The sequence below is a fragment of the Suricata suricatta genome, chromosome 8, assembly GCF_006229205.1.
Source record: "Suricata suricatta isolate VVHF042 chromosome 8, meerkat_22Aug2017_6uvM2_HiC, whole genome shotgun sequence".
NCBI classification, from domain to species: domain Eukaryota; kingdom Metazoa; phylum Chordata; class Mammalia; order Carnivora; family Herpestidae; genus Suricata; species Suricata suricatta.
In genome coordinates this window covers 15,870,083-15,888,934 of record NC_043707.1, presented here as the reverse complement: position 1 = coordinate 15,888,934, position 18,852 = coordinate 15,870,083, and the positions used below count along the sequence as shown (strand labels likewise).

Genomic DNA, 18,852 nt, shown 5'->3' with positions numbered 1-18,852 from the left:
ACAACATTAGTAACATGGTTTGGTGATGAAGAAAACAATGAAAATCTGGCACAAAGGAAGCTTAAAAGAGGAAGGGTTGGGTTGATAACGTGGTCAGACCTGTCAAAACACAGAGCGCTTGTCAGAAGATTTACATATACTATATATCACATAATAGCCACAAAGCCTAACAACTAAACAGAATAACAGCTTTTTATGTAAGTGTCAGGATGATTTTGAATATCGGCATTAAGAAAGGCCTCCAAATCTACTAAGTGCTTATGTAGACTATTCTTTTTTTTAACTTTAATTTTGATTTTAGTATATTTAACATATAGTGTTTTTTAGTTTCAGGTGTTTGTATAAACTATACTTGACCATTTAAAGTAGTGATTAAGGGCTCTGGCTAGAATCAGAGGGGGGTTATGTTCTGGCTCAACTATTTACTAGCTGTGCAATCTTAGGCTTCTGGTTTCTTTTTAAAAATGGGGTGAATACCAGAAGGATAAACAAAACAATGTCAAGTCATTGGCATTGTGAGAGCTTGACAGCATGTGCTGAAAATATGTTGCATATTATGATCATCATAGTTATTATTCTGCTAATTCTCTGCCCTCTCAGTTGGTATTATAAGGAAATGGAGAAAACGTACACACAAATACAGTACCAGTTCTCTTACTGATTTAAAATCATCTAGTAAGAATTCTGAGATGATTAGCAAACTCATTATTTCTCGTTATGGACAACATTAGAAAAAAAAATCTCTCTCAGGTTTCTGAGTACACAGAGGTTAAAGTGGGACAGGAGGACCTTCTTTGACTTTTGTAGACAAACACAATGAAATACTATATATTATTTGCTAAAATGTTTCTAGAAAGGTATCAAAAAACCCATTACCTGGGTAGATTTCCAAAGTCCTCTATTTCAGCATTTTGTTGCCATGAGATACCAAAGAAACTCTCTTCTTAGTGAACAAAAATTACTTATTGATAGGCTAGCTTTTAAAAAGAAATATTTTATGCTTTTTGAAAGTGAGGTAGTGAAATATTCACAGTCCTTCAAATTTCTTTGGAGGCAGAACATTTTTTCAGTGTAATGTAAAGAAAAGTTACTATATTCATTGCACATGAAGAGTTTGAAGCTTTTCATTATTAACCAAATGAGAAACTTTTTCCAAGTTAAACATAACTTTTTTCTGTATCAGAAATACAGGTCCTGGATAAACATACCAGCCAACACTTGTCCTAAATTATTTCTGTGTTAATCAATCAACAAATTTAATACGTGAATCCTTAAAAAGCCAATTAGGAATCTTTTCCTGGAAGAAATACCTCTAGGGTAATATCCAAGGTATTAAGAAGTAACATTTTCTTAATTAACACACTAGTTTAAGGAACACATCAGCATTCTGTTTGCTCTGCATCACTTAGGTGGATTATTTTATATTATACAGACAGACATAGAATCTATTTCCTTTTGGGCCAACGATCACACCAAATAATGTTAAATAAGTGAATTTAGATTCTTTTAGATGCCTACTAGAGAACAAATGAAAAATTCAGATATTAAGTATTAGATTTCTTGGCCTTTCTATTGTAAAGTCAGCAGTAGAAGACTATTAGTAGTGTCAATGCCCAGTTATCAATGTCATCTGTCACCAATTTCTAATGGTTCTTATGCCTTAATATGGTTTGGTAAGTAAAATGAAACCACAATCTACTAAGTATACACAATTTAATAGAAAAACAATAAGATAAAGTTATTGTTTTAAAAACAACTTCTTTCTTAGTGCTGACTAATCCAATCTCAAGAAACAAACGATTTAGAAGTGTTTTAGACATAGGTAGACCTCCCACTTGTTCACTCTGTTAATTCATGTGCCAACTCCATTCCTATCCTTTTCTATTTTCTACTGTAAGATAAAATCTATCCTTTAGAATGGAGTAATCATTTAATAACTATATTTAAAGTAGAGTTTAATATTTTACAACAGTTAAATATTTTCCAAGTTAGTTAGGAAAAGCTTAATCAAAAGTTAAGGAAGCAATAAACTCCTATTCAATCTAATCTTGGTTTTTAATCCAAAGAATTAAGTTCTCTATAGTTCTGGGAAGATTTAATGTAGGTAGATGGGTTTTATTCTAAGCTATTGGGATCTGTGAAGTTACTTTAGATCTTAAAATATTATTATTATTATTTTTAAAGATTTTATTTATTTGTTTTTTTAATGTTTATTTTTGAGAGAGACAGAGTACAAGTAGGGGAGGGACAGAGACAAAGGGAGACACAGAATCTGAAGCAGGTTCCAGGCTCTGAGCTGTCAGCAGAGAGCCTGACACGGGGCTCGAACCCACAAGCCATGAGATCATGAACTAGGTTGAAGTCAGACACTTAACCGACTGAGCCACCCAGGCTCCCCCTTAAAATATTATTAATGTAGGGGTGTCTGGGTGACTCAGTTGGTTAAGCATTTGGGTCTTGATTTCAGCTCAGGACATAATCTCTGTTTCATGAGTTCAAGCCCTGCGTCAGGCTTTGCAGTGACAGCACAGGGCCTGCTTGGGATTCTTCCTCCATCTCTGCTTCTCTCTCTCAATCTCTCCCCCAAAATAAATAAACTTAAAAAAATTATTAATGCTGATGATATCAACTTTTGACAATTAAATTTTAGGTTCTAAATAAGCCTGTAAAGACAATAACTTCAAATCTCCTATGGCACAGATTTCTTGGTCTCACTAAGAAATATCAATATATACCAATATAAATATAAATATTTATATCAACATCAATCAATATTTATATCAATATCAATATCAAGCTCTCACACTTGATATTGGGTGTACTGGGAGACAAGAATGTAAATTACAGTGGCAGAGGAAAGGATAAGGGGCAGACTTGAAGAAAAAGACACATCTTTGTTACTCTTACCCCCAGAGACAAGCTGTATCATGTGTGCCTCTCCTCTGATGGTTCCCCTCTATGTAAACCTAGCAGAAAATGTTACCCTGACATTCTGACCAAAATTGTAGTTTAAGTGGAATAGAAATATATAAAATAGAGAAAGTACATTTTCAAAGGCTGAGTGGAAACACCAGAGGGAGCTCAATCCCTCTGAAGACTGCCACCCCCACAGACTACCTCTGCTAACATAAACAACCTACTGAAGGAAGCGCACAAGAGTAATGCAGCTCTGTGCTCGCTTAGATGACATTAACTAGGAGATACTGTTGAGCTAAAAAAGCAAGCTACAGAACAGTATAAATAGAATATATATTTATAAAACATTCACACATATACATATACGTTTCTATGCTTAGGACACCTCTGATGGGCAATCCCCAAAACTGGTAACAGTGGTTGCTTCCAGCAAAGAGGTATTGAGTGGCTAGGTGACGGCACCACAAGTAAGCCTTACTTTTCATTGGGTGACCCTTTCTTAGGCTATGAGTTATATACTATATGCTTATGTTATCTTTTAACGTTATTTTAAATCGTTTAACAATAAAGGGAACACACATTACGTTTGGAAGTAGCTACATATCCTTAAACATTTTGTTGAAAGGAAATGAAAAACAAGATGACCCTAGTTCTTTTCCTTTATTGGGTCACAAGAACCAATGGTTCACATAAACATTTTAATTCTTTCTTTCACTCATACTAAAGTAGTGTTATTATTAAATTATATTTTTGATTTTTGGTATTCAGAGCGTATGCATTCCCAAATTTTAACTAAACCCAGAAACTAAATGCTCTTTTTCTTTGATTTTACTTTACTTCTTAAAGAATGAATTTTATCTGGATAGGTAATATATCCGTGAGTAACAATTCTCTTTAAGTTCTTCATCAATACCCTTTAATTTAGCAGCACTGTCTCTACACTGCCTGTGGACCCTGCTATACAGGAAAGAATGGTCTCAGGTCTGTGTGACCTCAAACAGGTTCTCAATGTGTTTCACATTTCTTAAGAAGAATGAAGACTTTTTAGTCAAAGGCAACTTGATCTAAATTTTAAAATTAAGGGGGATATATATAGACAAAAATAAAACAGAGCCAGAAACACACACATGAAAGCATTTCACAGAGAGAGAGGGAGAAACGGAGACTCATAAACTAATATTCCTACCTTAGGGCCTTTAAGGATCAATTGAGCTCTAACGCTAACAGGAAGACATGGGTTGTGGTTTACCCCTAGCATACAAATTCTACACGAAAATATCAAGTGGAAGGAAGCTGTATTATAATATTCATTCTTTACAGCGTACACAAACCTGAGATGATTATAAAGCGTTGAATTAGAAGTTAAATTCCATGGTATTTGGCATAAGTATTGTTATCCTGTTCTTTAGATAACTTTACCTTTTATTTAAAAGTTAAAAAGCCCAAGAATATCACAGTATAAATACATCTCCATTGTCATTTTGGGCAAGATAAGTCTTTGTCATAGGGAGTGTTCTGCCCTATCCCTGGCCTCTACTCAAGATATCAGTAAGATCCCCTTTGCTGTGACAATCAAAAATGTAACCAGACATTGACAAATGTCCTCTCCCCCTGGGGGAAGGGAAGCAAAATTAGAGAGAAAGAAGGAAGAAAGCAAAATTATAGAAATATCTCTGCTTTGTGCATTTTTTGCTGCTTTTAATTTGGGAAAAGCCCGTGACGTGTTGGGAAATTAAATTCTCTTGCAAAGTACAAGGGAGTTTATAATATATATCATACCCTGGGGCATAGCTTAATGGAGTAAGAAATGTTGATAAATAATTATCAAACAACCATATGTGCTGGTTTTTCAATGGTACCACAACAGCTCATAGTAGAAACTCAAAATTAATGATACTGAAAAGCAAATTACCACCTTAATCTAACTTATATTTCTCTATATTTTCTTCTAGATGTATCTTTATTTGGTAGAGGGATGCCAATACTTTTAAGAAGAGTAAAAGACTCGGGTTAGTGGTAGCTCTGAGCCACAGACCTGGAACACTTAGGTCACAACATGAGCAAAAATAAAATTCATTAAGGTAGCATTTCATACAAAGCAATTAGGTTTCAGATGTCTTGGTCTCGTGGTGAGAATTCTGAAGAACTGACGGGGCTCCGCAGAGTCTATATGATGGCCAGAGCGGGGGTGCTCTTTGATGATTATGAAGTCCTTATTACTGATTCTGGATTATCTTCATTAAACTACCAGAGTGCACACCTTCTAGACAAATTTGGTGAGCACAGGCTACTTACTTCCAGTGAAGGCTATCCATCGAGCATATTTTGTAGCTTCTCTTCGCCAGTGGGAAGCCACCAGCAAACCACATGTGACAGTCAATGAAATGATTCCCATGATGATAAAAAACAGTGTGGTGACCCACTCTGGGGGAAGCCGAGGTGGGATGCATGTCCGGTCTCGTCCATGGATTGTCTGACACTGTCGCACAAGGCCCACAGTGAGTGCTCCTGGGGAGATGCAAAAGGTAGGAAGACGTGAGTGGGTTTGCTTTCTGAGGGAATTTTCCCCACCAACACACCTTGAGTCCTTAAGGGGCACTCAGGCACTTAATTCCAGAGTCTTACTATTCAGCATTCTGTAGTTCACAATGTAGTCATACTTAACATACAAAATGAACTTAAAAAAAATTCACAAAACCACAAGAGGCAGTTCTTTCAGTCATTCATTAAACAAGTACTTTTCAGAGCACTCATGTCAGGTGATGTTCTGGCTCTAGGGAAATAACAACAAAGTGAGACAGAGGAGGCTCTGCTCTTGTTGAACTTACAGACTCTCAGAAAGAACTTTTCTATTTTCAGATCCAAGACTCAATGTATATTATTTGATTTTGGATGAGGAAAAAACACTCTTCAGGAAGATGACGGCAAATGAAATATCTAATCATAATATAGAGATAAAATTAAATAATGGATTAAATATTAGAACCAATATGTTTTATTAAAGCTAAAAAGCCTAAGAATATTACAATATATTGTAATACTTTTCCATTAAATTCAAGAAAATGTTGGGAAAACTGGGAGTTCCCCCCATTTGGTAAGTGCAATAATTTTTGTACAACATACAATTGTTCAAATTGCTAAACCACTACTAGCATGCTTCAGCAGAAAAGCAAAGACGTTCGTGGTAATTTTTCAAATGCCCCTTCTCCCATTTAAATAGCATGAAAGTGATTTTTGCAAAACATCAGGTTATTTTTACATAAACATGTTCTTATGTCAAACTCAAGGAACCCCTTATCAAATTTGGGGTGAATTGATTTACAGAAACCCAGATATGGAAGGCAAAAGTATTTATTTTACTCTCTTCCTCATTAAGAAAAACAATTAAAATGTTACTTTTGAGTGAAAACTGCTTGTTTCTCCCTTTAAGAGCAACTACAAATGGGGAAACTGTTGTCTAAAATACAAGAAAAGAAATTCCTGGAACCACTGAAAACATAATAGACTTCTGCCTCTTTTTTGGTTTTAATTATTTTCTCAATTTAAACAAAAACATCAACAACAAAAATACATTAACCTCAAAATAACAGCACTTGCGACAAACAAGCTCCTTTTTTTGGGGACAGTCAGTAAAATTCCTAGAGACATTTTGGGAAGCTGCCTTGGTGGGCAAAGATAGACCAGAGCTGGACATGAGGATATGGATGCACGTGTGGGTTGATGGGGCTGGAGGGGGCTGAGGGGGAGACAAGGAGAGGAAGGGAGGGGAGGGAAAGAGTGAGAATGAAAGAGAGAGAGAGAAAGAGGTTCTCAGTGTAGAGCCTGACTTGGGGCTCAATCCCACGAGCCTGGGTTCACCACCTGAGCCAACCCGGAGACGAAATCAAGAGTTGGACACTCAACCGAGCCACCTGGCACCCTTTTGCCATTGATATATTTTTAGAAATAAACCAAAGCATTAAAAAAAAAAAACCAATGATGGGAAAATTAGTTCTCTGAAAATTGAGTTGCAGTCCTCTGCTCCTCCCCCCAATGCTAATTCTGATTATAACTCCTTTGGTTGAGTGGAAGAGTAGTCAAACAAGTTGTACCCTTTTCTCTCAAATCATCCAATAATTACGCCCATCTTGTGATCTCCACAAAGGTAAACATCATTATAATTTGGAGTCATCTCCGGCAGAATGGAGACATACGGGGGTTAGGAGGGGAACAGAAAGTGAACAAACCTTTATGATAATGCCACAGGCTATCCTTTCTAGGTGCTGCTTAGAGCTCAGTGACTTAGTAGGTCTAAGAGAGGTAAATCAGTGCAAAGTTTCTGACACTTAATTGCTAACTTGAAATTGCTTGAACCAGAAAAAGGGAGAGGGTAGGGTGAGTAGGTACCAGGAAGTTGCCTAATTGTTTTTAAACAGAAACAGTAGGGGTGCCTGGGTGGCTCAGTCGGTTAAGTGTCCAACTTCAGCTCAGGTCATGATCTCACTGGTTGGTGGGTTTGAGCCCTGCGTTGGGCTCTGTGCTGACAGCTAGTTCGGAGCCTGGAGCCTGCTTCAGATTCTGTGTGTCTCTCTCTCTGCCCCTCCCCTACTCTTGCTCTGTTTTCTGTCTCAATAATAAATAAACATAAAGAATTAAAAAAAAGTTTCATTGAAAAGAAAACTTGGGGGATAGAGCTTGTCTTATTATGATAAAGCATTTTATTATAATTTTGGAAATAAAGAAGGTATTCAAAGCAATGCTCAAGAATTAATAGGAAACTACCCTTGATCGTTCAGCAAAAAGACTTCATAAAAGTAACTGCCTATACTCACTATTCCGTTTATAAAACTGTAATTGCTCTAAGAATAGACAACAGGCAATAAAAAAATCCTCTGACAAAATCCAATATTGTGGATTCTGATAACAGTGGTAACTTTCTTCACAACTTAATTTAAAATACAAAGAAAGTTTTACTGGTAACTCTATATAACTAATGGACTTAGATTTGCATTTGATAATTACTTTTTGCTAGAAAATATTTAAAATTGTGGGTCCAGTAACTATCCCTCCTTCAAAATATTTCTGAGTATTATTATGTTACATCTTACTTCCCATTTACAGACAAGGCAAAGAGTGTTAGGGCTCAAATTTAATGTAACCTCCTGTGCCTGTAGACTGTTAAGCTTTCTGAAGGGGGTTGCTCTTGCTTCTTCTCCTGATTGGCATATCACACCAAGTGAATACAAATAGAGCCACAAGTATGAAAATGAAAATGAAACCAAATGGAAATACCCTGACAGATGTTCCGTTTTAAAAGCAGAGTTATACTCCTATATTTACCAAAGTCCTTATTATCACACAGCAAGACCAAATACTCATTTGGAAGCAGCTACATTATGGAAGAAAAGAATGCTGAAGCTAGCTGAGAGCCATAAGATATGCTGTATATAAGAACATCAACTGACAAAAATTTTATTGAATGTCTTTGTGCCCAGCATTGCTGTAGTGGTCAGAAATTCTAAAAACCAATACTCTGTCACACTTCTGGTGAAAACAGATCTTCCTTAAATAAATTATAGGAGGGCTAGTACAAAGAGTCAACATTGCTGCTACAATTCTTTCTTTTGAGGAAGACTCTAGGTCAACACAGTTTCTATCATAGTCACATATTTTCCATAAGCTGTTAGGGGAGAGGAATCTGCAAAGGTGAATGCTGCTGCTACTATTACATCTTGTATTTCAGGTACTGTAAGTACCCAAACTCACACCAGGTCTTTAAATTTCATCTTTAATCTCAAAGAATTGTCTCCTGTTTGTAGTTTCAAATCCATCTCTCATGTTGACTAGCCAAGACCTTTTACATCCTCCAAATTCTCTGGACACACTGAGTCTGTATCACACAGTCACGCACTTGATTTTACGGTAGCTTCTTTTTTTCAATCTCAAACAGAAAATGGGCCTTTCAGGAGAGAACTGAACCTTCTACTTCATTGGAACCACTCCCTCCCCTGCCAAATGGCCTGCAACAGTGGGCACAAAGCAAGACTTAAGCATCTGGTGAACCTGAAAAGAATTAAAAACAAGCTAAATTTAAGATCATGCAGAATTAAACAGGTTCTTCTGCAGACCTTGTCTTACTCCCTGTGATTTCCTAAGGCACACTAATTAATCATTAACCACAAGCTCAACCATTCACTAATTTTTGTTTTATCAAATAGGTCTTTCGCCTCTTTAAGGGGCCTGTAATTCCATTTCCCAAACAGCCAATCCATCTTTAACCTGCAGTTGTTTCCTAGGTAACCAATCCAGCCAAATAAAGACTTGCACACAATAAGAAAAAGGAAACCAAACTAGGAACTACAGCATCCCACATGCCTTTCAGTAGCTCACCTGTGTATCATTACGTACAAAAGGAAGTCATAATGAGTCTTATCCTGTTGAGTGGGGTATCTTAACTAAAGAGGCTTTGACTCTTGGTAGCTATAGATCCAGACACTGTTGAAACGATTTAGCACAGCCAGTCTGAGCATGTCTGCTGCCACAAAGAGGATGATTATAAGGCATGTCATCACTAGAAGTAAAAGCTGTGTCACAGAAAATCGGACACACAGGGCTTGTGAAGCACAGAGGCACACAATCCCAACAGAATCTGTCAGGGCTAACTAATCATGTCCAGGAAATGCTTGCCAACCTGGCCACAGAGAGCAGTGTGATGACATGGTTTCTGATCAGAAGTAAGGTGTCAATAGTACTGAAGATCTCTTGTATATGAAGATTCACTTTTTTCCTGCTGTTTTCATGATTTTATGTCTTTGGTTTTTGACTATGATGTGTCAGGGTGTGGATTACTTAGAGTTCATCCTACTTGGAATTTGCGGAGATTCTTTTACATGCAGACTTAAATTTTACATCAAATTTAGAGAGATGTCAGCCATTATTTCTTCACATACTCTTTCTGCCCCCCTCTTTCTTCTCCTTCTGGGACTCCCATTATGTGTATGCTGGAAGACCTGATAACGTCCCATTAGTCTCTCAAGTGCTCAGTTCAGTTATTATTTTTCTCTTTCTGCTTCTCAGATTAAATGTTTCAACTGACTCATCTTCAAATTTGCTGATTCAAATTTGCCAATTTTTCATTTCAGTCATTGTACTTTTTTTTTCCAAAATGTTTAATGTTTAATTTTTTTTTAAATTTTTGAGAGAGAGAGAGCATAAACAGGGGAGGGTCAGAGAGAGAGACACACACACAGAATCTGAAGACAGGCTCCAGGCTCTGAGCTGTCAGCAGAGAATCTGATGCAGGGATTGAACCCATGAACCATGAGATCATGACCTGAGCCGAAGCCTGGCGCTTAACCGACTGAGCTACCCAGGTGCCCTAGTCATTGTACTTTTCAACACTAGAACTTCTATTTTCTTTTTATAATTTCCATCTTTTTATTAGATATTCTGTGAGAGACTGTTTTCTTTAAATCTTTATACACGGCTTCTTTCATTTTTTGGAACACACAACAGATGATTTAAACTTTTTGTCTAGTAAGCCCAACGTCTGGGCTTCCTCAAGGATAAGGTCTATTGTTTGCTTTCATTTTTCTTGTGTATAGGCCATACCTCCCTGGTTTTTTGTGTGTGTCTTGTAATTTTTAGTTGAAAATTTAGATTTAAAATATTACAATGTGACTAATACAGGAATCAAATCCTCTTTCCCCTACAGTTTGTTGTTGGTACTGTTTACCGACTTTCCTGGAATAGTTCTGTAAAGTTTGGATTCATTGTTGTGTGTGGCCTCTGAAGTCTCTTCCATTCGCTTAGTACTCAGCTAATGGTTGGGATGAGGTTTCTTTAAATGCCTGGAATCAATGTATCTTTCAGGCTCTACTGTCTGTGTCTGTTGTGGAACATTTTCAGTGCTCCAACAGGCAACTTCCCACTCTGCCTTGGTATTCCCTTCTTGCTTGCGTGGAGCCTCAAGATAAGCTTGAGGCAAGAGATTAAGGTCTTCATAGGTCATTCTTGTGTATGTGAGAAGCCCTTTATATGTATATAGTCTTCTAGATTCCTAGGAATATGTTAGAGTTTCTCAGACTTCTTTGGACATCCTGTAACCTGGTTTTTCCTTTATGTTGTTTGGTTAGCCTTTAGTTAGTATCAAATGATAGTAGCACTTCAGGTACCTGCAATGTTAAACTGCTACTGACCATTCAACAAATGTCCTGAGGACTGGACAGCTGCAGGCTCTAAATCTGGTCAAGTAAAAGTAAGCCCTGAGGAGACTCTCATTGAGCTGAGACCAGACAGTAACAGTTCTCTGAGGATGGGGCTTTAAGGAACACCAGACCCTCTGGCCATCTCAAGTGGTTGCTGAGCTGCTGGTTTACACGCTAAAGCTGCATGGCTATTGGCTTTCAAGGATACTGTGTAGCCGGGGACAGGGGGGTGTGATTAGCACAGTTTAAACTGCCACAAAGCTTGCTGTTCTTACCAAGATTTAGGTGAGTCTCTTAAATAAATGCTCCTTTGATTGCTGTAAGTCTTAATTTCTAGAGTTCTAAAAAAGTTGATCTCACCATTTTTGCCAGTGTTCTCATTGCATTTATGGAGGAGCAGATTTTCTGAAGTCCCTGCTCCACTATCATAGAAGTTAAACCCAACAGGTCCCAATCTGAATCTCTGCTTTGACACACTTGGGTAAACCCCTTAATTTTCCTAAGCTTGCTTCAGCAGGAAATTAATATGACTTAACATTAAGGTTTCTGTGAGAATTAAATAAGATGATAATACTTACAACAACTGGAACTATAAGCCGTGAATAGCTGTTACATGTTCTCAGGGAAATAAATTAGATATTTTTGTTTTAGTTTAAAAAATACACACACAGGGCAGTAGTAGACACAATAATTTAACACAAGAGTACACTCATGAAACTCATATTCTAAAATAAAAGGGTTGACATCTGATGGTTGCTATGGCTGCTAGTCATAAAAAGTACTTGGGACATCATTCTCCTGCCCAACTGCTTTAGTGTATCATTTAGGTTGAAGATTAAGCACAAGGCAAGTTCAGACCTGCTGAATAAAAGCTCTGGGGGCAGATTTTTATAGGAATAGCAAGCTGGGAATATGGAGATTGAGAAAGCTTTGCTAACAGAATGAAACTATAATATGTTGTGTTGGATAGCAAGTAAATAAAACAATTTTAACCTTCCTTTTTAGTTTGATTTTCTTTTCCCTTAAACTCCACTGGCTATTCTTTTTTTTTTTAATTTTTAATGTTTTTAATTTATTTTTGAGAGACAGAGAGAGACAGCATGAGCAGGGGAAGGTCAGAGAAAGAGGGAGACACAGAATCTGAAGGTGGCTCCAGGCTCTGAGCTAGCTGTCAGCAGAGAGCCTGACATGGGGCTCAAACCCATGAACTGTGAGATCATAACCTGAGCTGAAGTTGGATGCTTAACCGACTGAGCCACCCAGGCGCCCCTCTACTGGCTATTCTGTCTCTACTTAAATATATATGTTACCAGCTGTTTGTAAGTAGGAGTGTGGTTCAAAGGTCACATTTCATTTTAAAATTGACTAAATCATACCCTATACCTACCATCCTCTCACTGTTACTTATTCTATCAGCTCTTGTTCCATAAACTTGGCCTTGAGTCTAATCCTATAAATACATTAAACATAAACTAGCAGTGACTCTCTATTTTAAAATCTGCCTTACTGACAAGTACAATATGGTACCAGAATCTGTCCTATTACAATCCCAATCACTGAAGTTCTTAACATATAATGCATGAAGTCATTAAAGAAAAGCTCACCACAATGTTTAAACTGTCCCTACAATGTATAAAAAATATGTGGAAGGGTATCTGTCACATGGCTAAGAGTGGCCTACTCTGGTTGGGTAGGATTGAGAAACTTCATACTTTTCACTGTCTTATCTGAGTGTAAATTGATACAATTCTGTCCTTTAAAAAATGTGCATTCACTTTATATTTTTAAATTCTAAAATGTGTATAGAGTGTTACATATTAAATGTAAATAAAATGTACTAACTGCACTTATACTGCACACTGTGAAATCTTTGAATCACTTATGATTTTAAGCACATGCTCTGGATCTAAAAGAAATTAGAGGATGCCAAAGAAATGATAGTAAACTAATGTAAATCAGGTAGAGAACTAAAATGGAATTTAAATTACAGTGTTTACATTTTCTATTCCATTTCAACGAGACTATCATGAAAAACTGCCATGGAGGAATTCAACAAATCATGTTTCTTCCCCGACTGATGTGGCAGAACAAACCCAAAACAAATTTAACATTCATTTCACTTAATGAATAGTCTCCATGTTTTACTGGTAGAAGTGAACTGGTTTAAGAGAGATTATATTGGTAAAATAATAAAATCAAACAAATTTGGTAGGCCAAATCATTTTGTGGGCAGAAAATCGTTGCAGAATTATTTATAAGTTTTTTTAATGTTTAATTTAATTTTTTAATTTAATTATTTAATTTAATGTTTTTGAGAGAGAGAGGGAGAGAGAGGATCTGGGAGGACTCTGCACTGGCAGCAGAGAGCCTGAGGTGAGGTTCAAGCCCACAAACCATGAGATCATGACCTAAGCCAAAGTTGGATGTTTGACTGAGCCACCCAGGCGCCCCATATTTACCAAAGTATTTTAATCAAAGGGCTAAATGTTAATAACTCTACAGCCTTCAATCACAGAAAAGGTTCATCTGTGGACAATGATCAAGAAGTAAACAAGAACTGCAGCAGACAAGAATGGCTCTCAATTATGCAAGATTCCTGACTGAAAGCAGCCATAAAATTAGGGAATTTAGAACTAGAAGGGATCTCATTGTCAGTCCTAATCTCCCCAAATTAAGGTCTGATGGATACAGACGCCCAGAGATGTTAAGTGGTAAATCGAGTAACTAGCAGTGCCAAAACTGAAACCACTCCTGAGCTATTCCTACCACATGATGCTGGCTGGCTTCCTGAACACGATTCACTAAGAATGAATGGTATTCCTAAAAATACCATCAGAAACATTTAGATTTATATCAGGGCAGACTTAATAAAAACTTTGTAAACCTAATGACAGTGAGTCTAAGAGGAACCTTCACAGGGGGTATATACAAAGTGGGAGATTATATTTTTGTCGGTTCATAGGAGTGACTCCCACACCCACATTTCTTATAAATGTCCAAAGAATTCGCCACTCCCAGCTCATCCTTAAAGAAATATTCCAATTTCTTTGTCTCAACAAAAAAATTCTCTGCTTTAGGCTCTTATCCTATCTCTAAGGAAAGTTTTGGTTATTTAAAAGAAATTTTAATGTTTATTTTTGTGAGATAGAAAGTGCAAGTGGCATCGGGGTAGACAGAAAGGGAGACAGAGAAAGTGAAGCAGACTCCATGTGAGAGCCTCAATGGGGCTTGAACCCACGAACTGTTAGATCATGACCTGAGCCGAAATCAGATGCTCAACCAACTGAGCCATCCAGGTGACCTGGACTTTTGGGTTACATTCTACTCTCAAATATTACAACAAACACTCATATTTGTCTTACTTATTTGCATAATACAGAAAATGTGCACCACCACCTTCTTAGAAAGGAATTTGCAGGGTATGTCACAATGAATAATTTTGCTGAGGGTATAGTAAAGGTTCCGTAGTATGACTTCCAGGATTGTCAAAGTAACTTGTTTTTCCAACTAGTTGATATCTCAATATTAAATAACTCAAAATGATTCATTTAATAAATTGTACTCCTATAATTTACATAAGTAAAGTAATTCTGATAATAAATCAAGTTCTAAAGTATTTAGTCATATTGCCCATTGACCTAACTAGGAGACAAATCACAGTGGTTGGAATTCAGGCTCTGGACGGAGATTCCAAGCCCACCCCTTACTGGTTGTGAGATTTTAGGCAAGTTATTTACTCTCTGTGTGCCTCAGTTTCCTCAACTATAAAAGAGGATAGCAACAAACTGACCTCATAGTGTTGGACTGGTCACAAGAGGGAATATGTGAATCACTCAGGACAAATGCCTGGTACAGAGTAACAAGTTGGTAAATTTTATTAAAAAAAATTTTTTTTTTGACATTTATTCATTTTAGAAAGACAGACAGAGTGCAAGTGGGGGAGGGGAAGAGAGAGCGAGGGAGACACAGAATCCGAACCAGGCTCCCGGCTCTGAGCTGTCAGCACAAAGCCTGACGTGGGGCTCAAACCCATGAGCAGTAAGACTGTGACCTGAGCCGAAGTCAAATGCTTAACCGACTGAGCCACCCAGGTGCCTGAAAGTTGGTAAATGTTAAATATTATTGATATATTGCTATTTTACTAGAAGTATATACTTTAAGAAATGAAACAATCTGTGAGATTCCACATTCCTTTTAAATTTATTGTTCTCTCATGGTACCTTTCAGTTCCTTGCTTTCTTGGGTATAGATGAAAACATCATAAATAAGTGTTCAATTTATGTAGATTTACTGAATTGTTAAAAACAAATCAGAGTTGAAAAAGTTTAGAGTCTTGAAAATGCAAGGAAAGTGAGTTTACCAGGGAGATGATTTTTCTGTGTTTACTCTGTGCTGTTAGCACAGTCCCTCAGTTATAAAGGAGAATGGATTTAAGAGTGGAGAGCTTTAGAAAAAGACAAAAGTTCCTATTCTGACAGCTGCTCTTCTATTTAATCTTTAAAAGGAGTTTGTGTTCTCACTGTAGTAACATTTGGCTTCAAACTGAAAATGTAAACTGATATCTCCTTGGTTTCCAACATCAGAAAACACTACCTAAGCTTTCATAGAAATACATAAATAAAACATCAATCCCCCATTAATTAGCTTACATTTGTGGTAGCTGTGAACTCCTAAGCAAAGACATGGTGGTCTAGGGAAACCATACATTAGAGAAAGTCTCGGCTGAATTTGAGAAGCCTGGAACTATGCCATGAGATATGCCTGACTTTTCTGTCCAAGTTTGGAAGGCATGGTGCACTGAGCCAAGCTTTCATTAATTCAGCAAATACTGAGCACATACTCTGTGCAATACAATGTGGGAAGTATGAAGAGAAACACAGACATGATCCTTGTATTTCCAGAGGTTATAATATATAGAGAGCTAAAACAAACACTTAAAGAAAATAAAAAAGAAAAATTATGAGATCATAGAATACATACCTATATATGTATGTGTGTGTGTGTATATATATATATATATATATTTGTCTCTACCCCTGAGCCCCTAAAATCCTTATAATTTCCAAAGTGATAAGATAGTAGGACCATCTCCTGTTCTTAGATTGGTCTTTGACTTTTGTTCCTGACACAGGGCTCCTGTAACCTGGGCAATGGGAGTGTCTTTTGTTTTAATGAGGCCACCTGGGGTGCATTCCTGGATGAGGCCTGGTCAAGGAAAGACTGAGCAGTGACTAGATGTTTGGAATTTTCAGCCCCGCCCCCCATTCTCTTGAGAAAAGAGATGAAAATGGAGTTAGTGAGAAATCATGCCTACACGGTGAAGCCTCCATAAAATCTCTGAGGGACAGGGTTTGGAGAGCTTCCAGGCTGGTACTGGGAGAGAAGCATTCCCAGAGAGATCATGGAAGTTCCACAGCTCCTCCCACATTCCTTGCTCTATGCATCGCTTCCATCTCATGTTCATCTATATGCTTTATCATATCTTTTTGTGATAAACTGCTAAATGAAAATAAGTGTTTCCCTAAGTTTTGTGAGCCACTCTAGCAAAGTAACTGAACTCAAGGAGGGGTCATTGGAACCTCCAATTTATAGCCAGATGGTGAGAAGCACAGTAGTGAGAGCCTGGGCTGGCAACTGGCATTTGAAGTGTGTGTATGGGGGGGGGGGGCAGTCTTGCGGGAGTGAGCCCTAACCTGTGGGATCTAACACTATCTTTGGGTAGTGTCAGAATTGAGTAAAATTGTAGGACACTCAGCTGGTATAACAGAGAACTGTCTGTTGCGTGTGTGCCTTTGTGGGAGGGGGACCTCCGCACATTTGGTGACCAGAAGTGTCCTAGGTGAAGTGAGCTGTGTGAGTAGTAAAGGAGACTCACAGGAAAGAAAGGCATGGTAGGGAAAAACTGGGATTTTGCCTACACAGGAAGGAAACACTAAGTTTTACCTTTATAACGAGAGCAGGATGTGATCTAATGCCAAGAGAATTGTGCAGCTTAGTGAGATTAGGAATATGGAGATACGTACTCTAACCACAGACCCACTATTCATGGAATTCTGAGCAAGAAACTTCATTTCTTTAGATCTATACCTGAATTTACAATGAATTCTTTCCTAAGGGGTTCCTGATAACTCTTGATAATTGCTTAAATTGGTTTTATTGAGGTACACTTCAGATATAAGAAAGTTTGCCACTTTTATGGGTACAATTCAATGAGTTTTGGCAACTGTGCACAGTCATGGCAGTCATGATGTAGAATATCACCACAAAAAATTTCCTCGTAATCCTTTGTAGCCAATCCCCTCTCCCAAGCTCCCAAAATAGATCTGCTTTCTACCACTATAGTTTTGCCTCTTGTAGAATTTCACAGGAATAGAATCATACACTGTTTGCTATTATGAATAAAGCTGCTTTACTACAAACATTTGTATACAGGTCTTTGCACAGATTCGTGTGATGCTGTGTACGTTATAGCTAATCCACTGAGGGCTAAATAAAACAAAAGGCTAAAGGAAGGAGGAATTCACCATTTTCCTTTCCTTTACAAGCATTTCCCCCCAGTCCTGCCTTAAAACAATTTTTTTCAAGTAGGCTTAATGTTGAGAGTGGAGCCCAGTGCAGCCCTTGACTCATGACCCTGAGATCAAGACCTGAGCTGACCTGAGGTCAAGAGTTGGATACTTAACCAACTGAATCACCTTGGTGCCCCTGAATTTTTTTTAAGTAAACTCTGTGTCTAAAAAAATTTTTTTAATGTTTTTAAATTTACTTTTGAGAGACAGAGATAGTTGCGAGCAGGGGAGGGTCTGAGAGAGAGGGAGAGACAGAATCTCAAGCAGGCTCCAGGCTCTGAGCTAGCTGTCAGCACAGAGCCCGACATGGGGCTCTAACCCACGAACCGTGAGATCATGACCTGAGCTGAAGCCAGACGCTTAACTGACTGAGCCACCCAGGCGCCCCAACTCTGTGTCTAATATGGGGTTTGAAGTCACCTCCTGAGATCAAGAGTTGCAAGCTCTACTAACTGAGCCAGACAGGTGCCCCTTGCCTTTAAATGTTTTCTTTTCCTTTCTTTTCTTTCTCTCATTCTTTCTTTTTTTTCTTCCTCTCTCTTTTGCCTTTACATTTTCTTAACAATGGTTTAAAAAAATTTTTTTAATGTTTTATTTATTATTGAGACAGAGAGAAACACAGCATGAGTGAGGGAGGGTCAGAGAGAGAGAGGAAGACACAGAATCTGAAGCAGGCTCCAGGCTCTGATCTAGCTGTCAGCACAGAGCCCGACATGGGGCTTGAACCCAAAAACTGTGAGATCATGACCTGAGCCGAAGTCGGCTACTTAACTGACTGAGCCACCCAGGTGCCCCAACAATGGTTTTTGAAGGACAAATGTTTTAAATTTTACAGAGTCCAACTTATCAATCTCTTATCCTGCCTTCTATGACTACTTAGTAGAAGAGGGAGTGTAATCTACAGTTCCAATCCAAAGCTGAGATTTAGGCAGTAAGAGACTACCTGAGGTAGAACACTAGAATAATAAACTCTCATTGCTTTTAAAGCTGTCTATAAGGAGTTTACCAATGGAAAAAGACTGCTTGCAGTACTCAATGTTCCTTATGGCTGGAGAGATAGCTAAAAATTACTACCCCAACCACTTTAAAGAACAAATACACTGTAAGAATAGCTCTTCATTCCTTATTTATATAAAACTCACTGACTAACCCAGCTGCTTAGAAAAGATCAATTGAATTAC

The 18,852-nt window shown here is 37.7% G+C and overlaps 1 protein-coding gene across 7 annotated transcripts in view; it reads right to left on the bottom strand.

Moving 5' to 3' along the window:
- MOSMO (modulator of smoothened) overlaps positions 1-18,852 on the bottom strand; it is a 71,980-nt gene that overhangs the window by 10,866 nt on the left and 42,262 nt on the right. For all 7 annotated transcript variants that reach the window (XR_003911735.1, XR_003911736.1, XR_003911737.1 and 4 more), the window contains exon 2: positions 5,212-5,424. Coding sequence is in view for 4 of the 7 variants with exons in the window: in XM_029947195.1 (XP_029803055.1) it covers positions 5,212-5,424 (213 nt within the window). In the remaining 3 variants the exon portion in view is untranslated. The remainder of the gene's footprint in view (positions 1-5,211; positions 5,425-18,852) is intronic.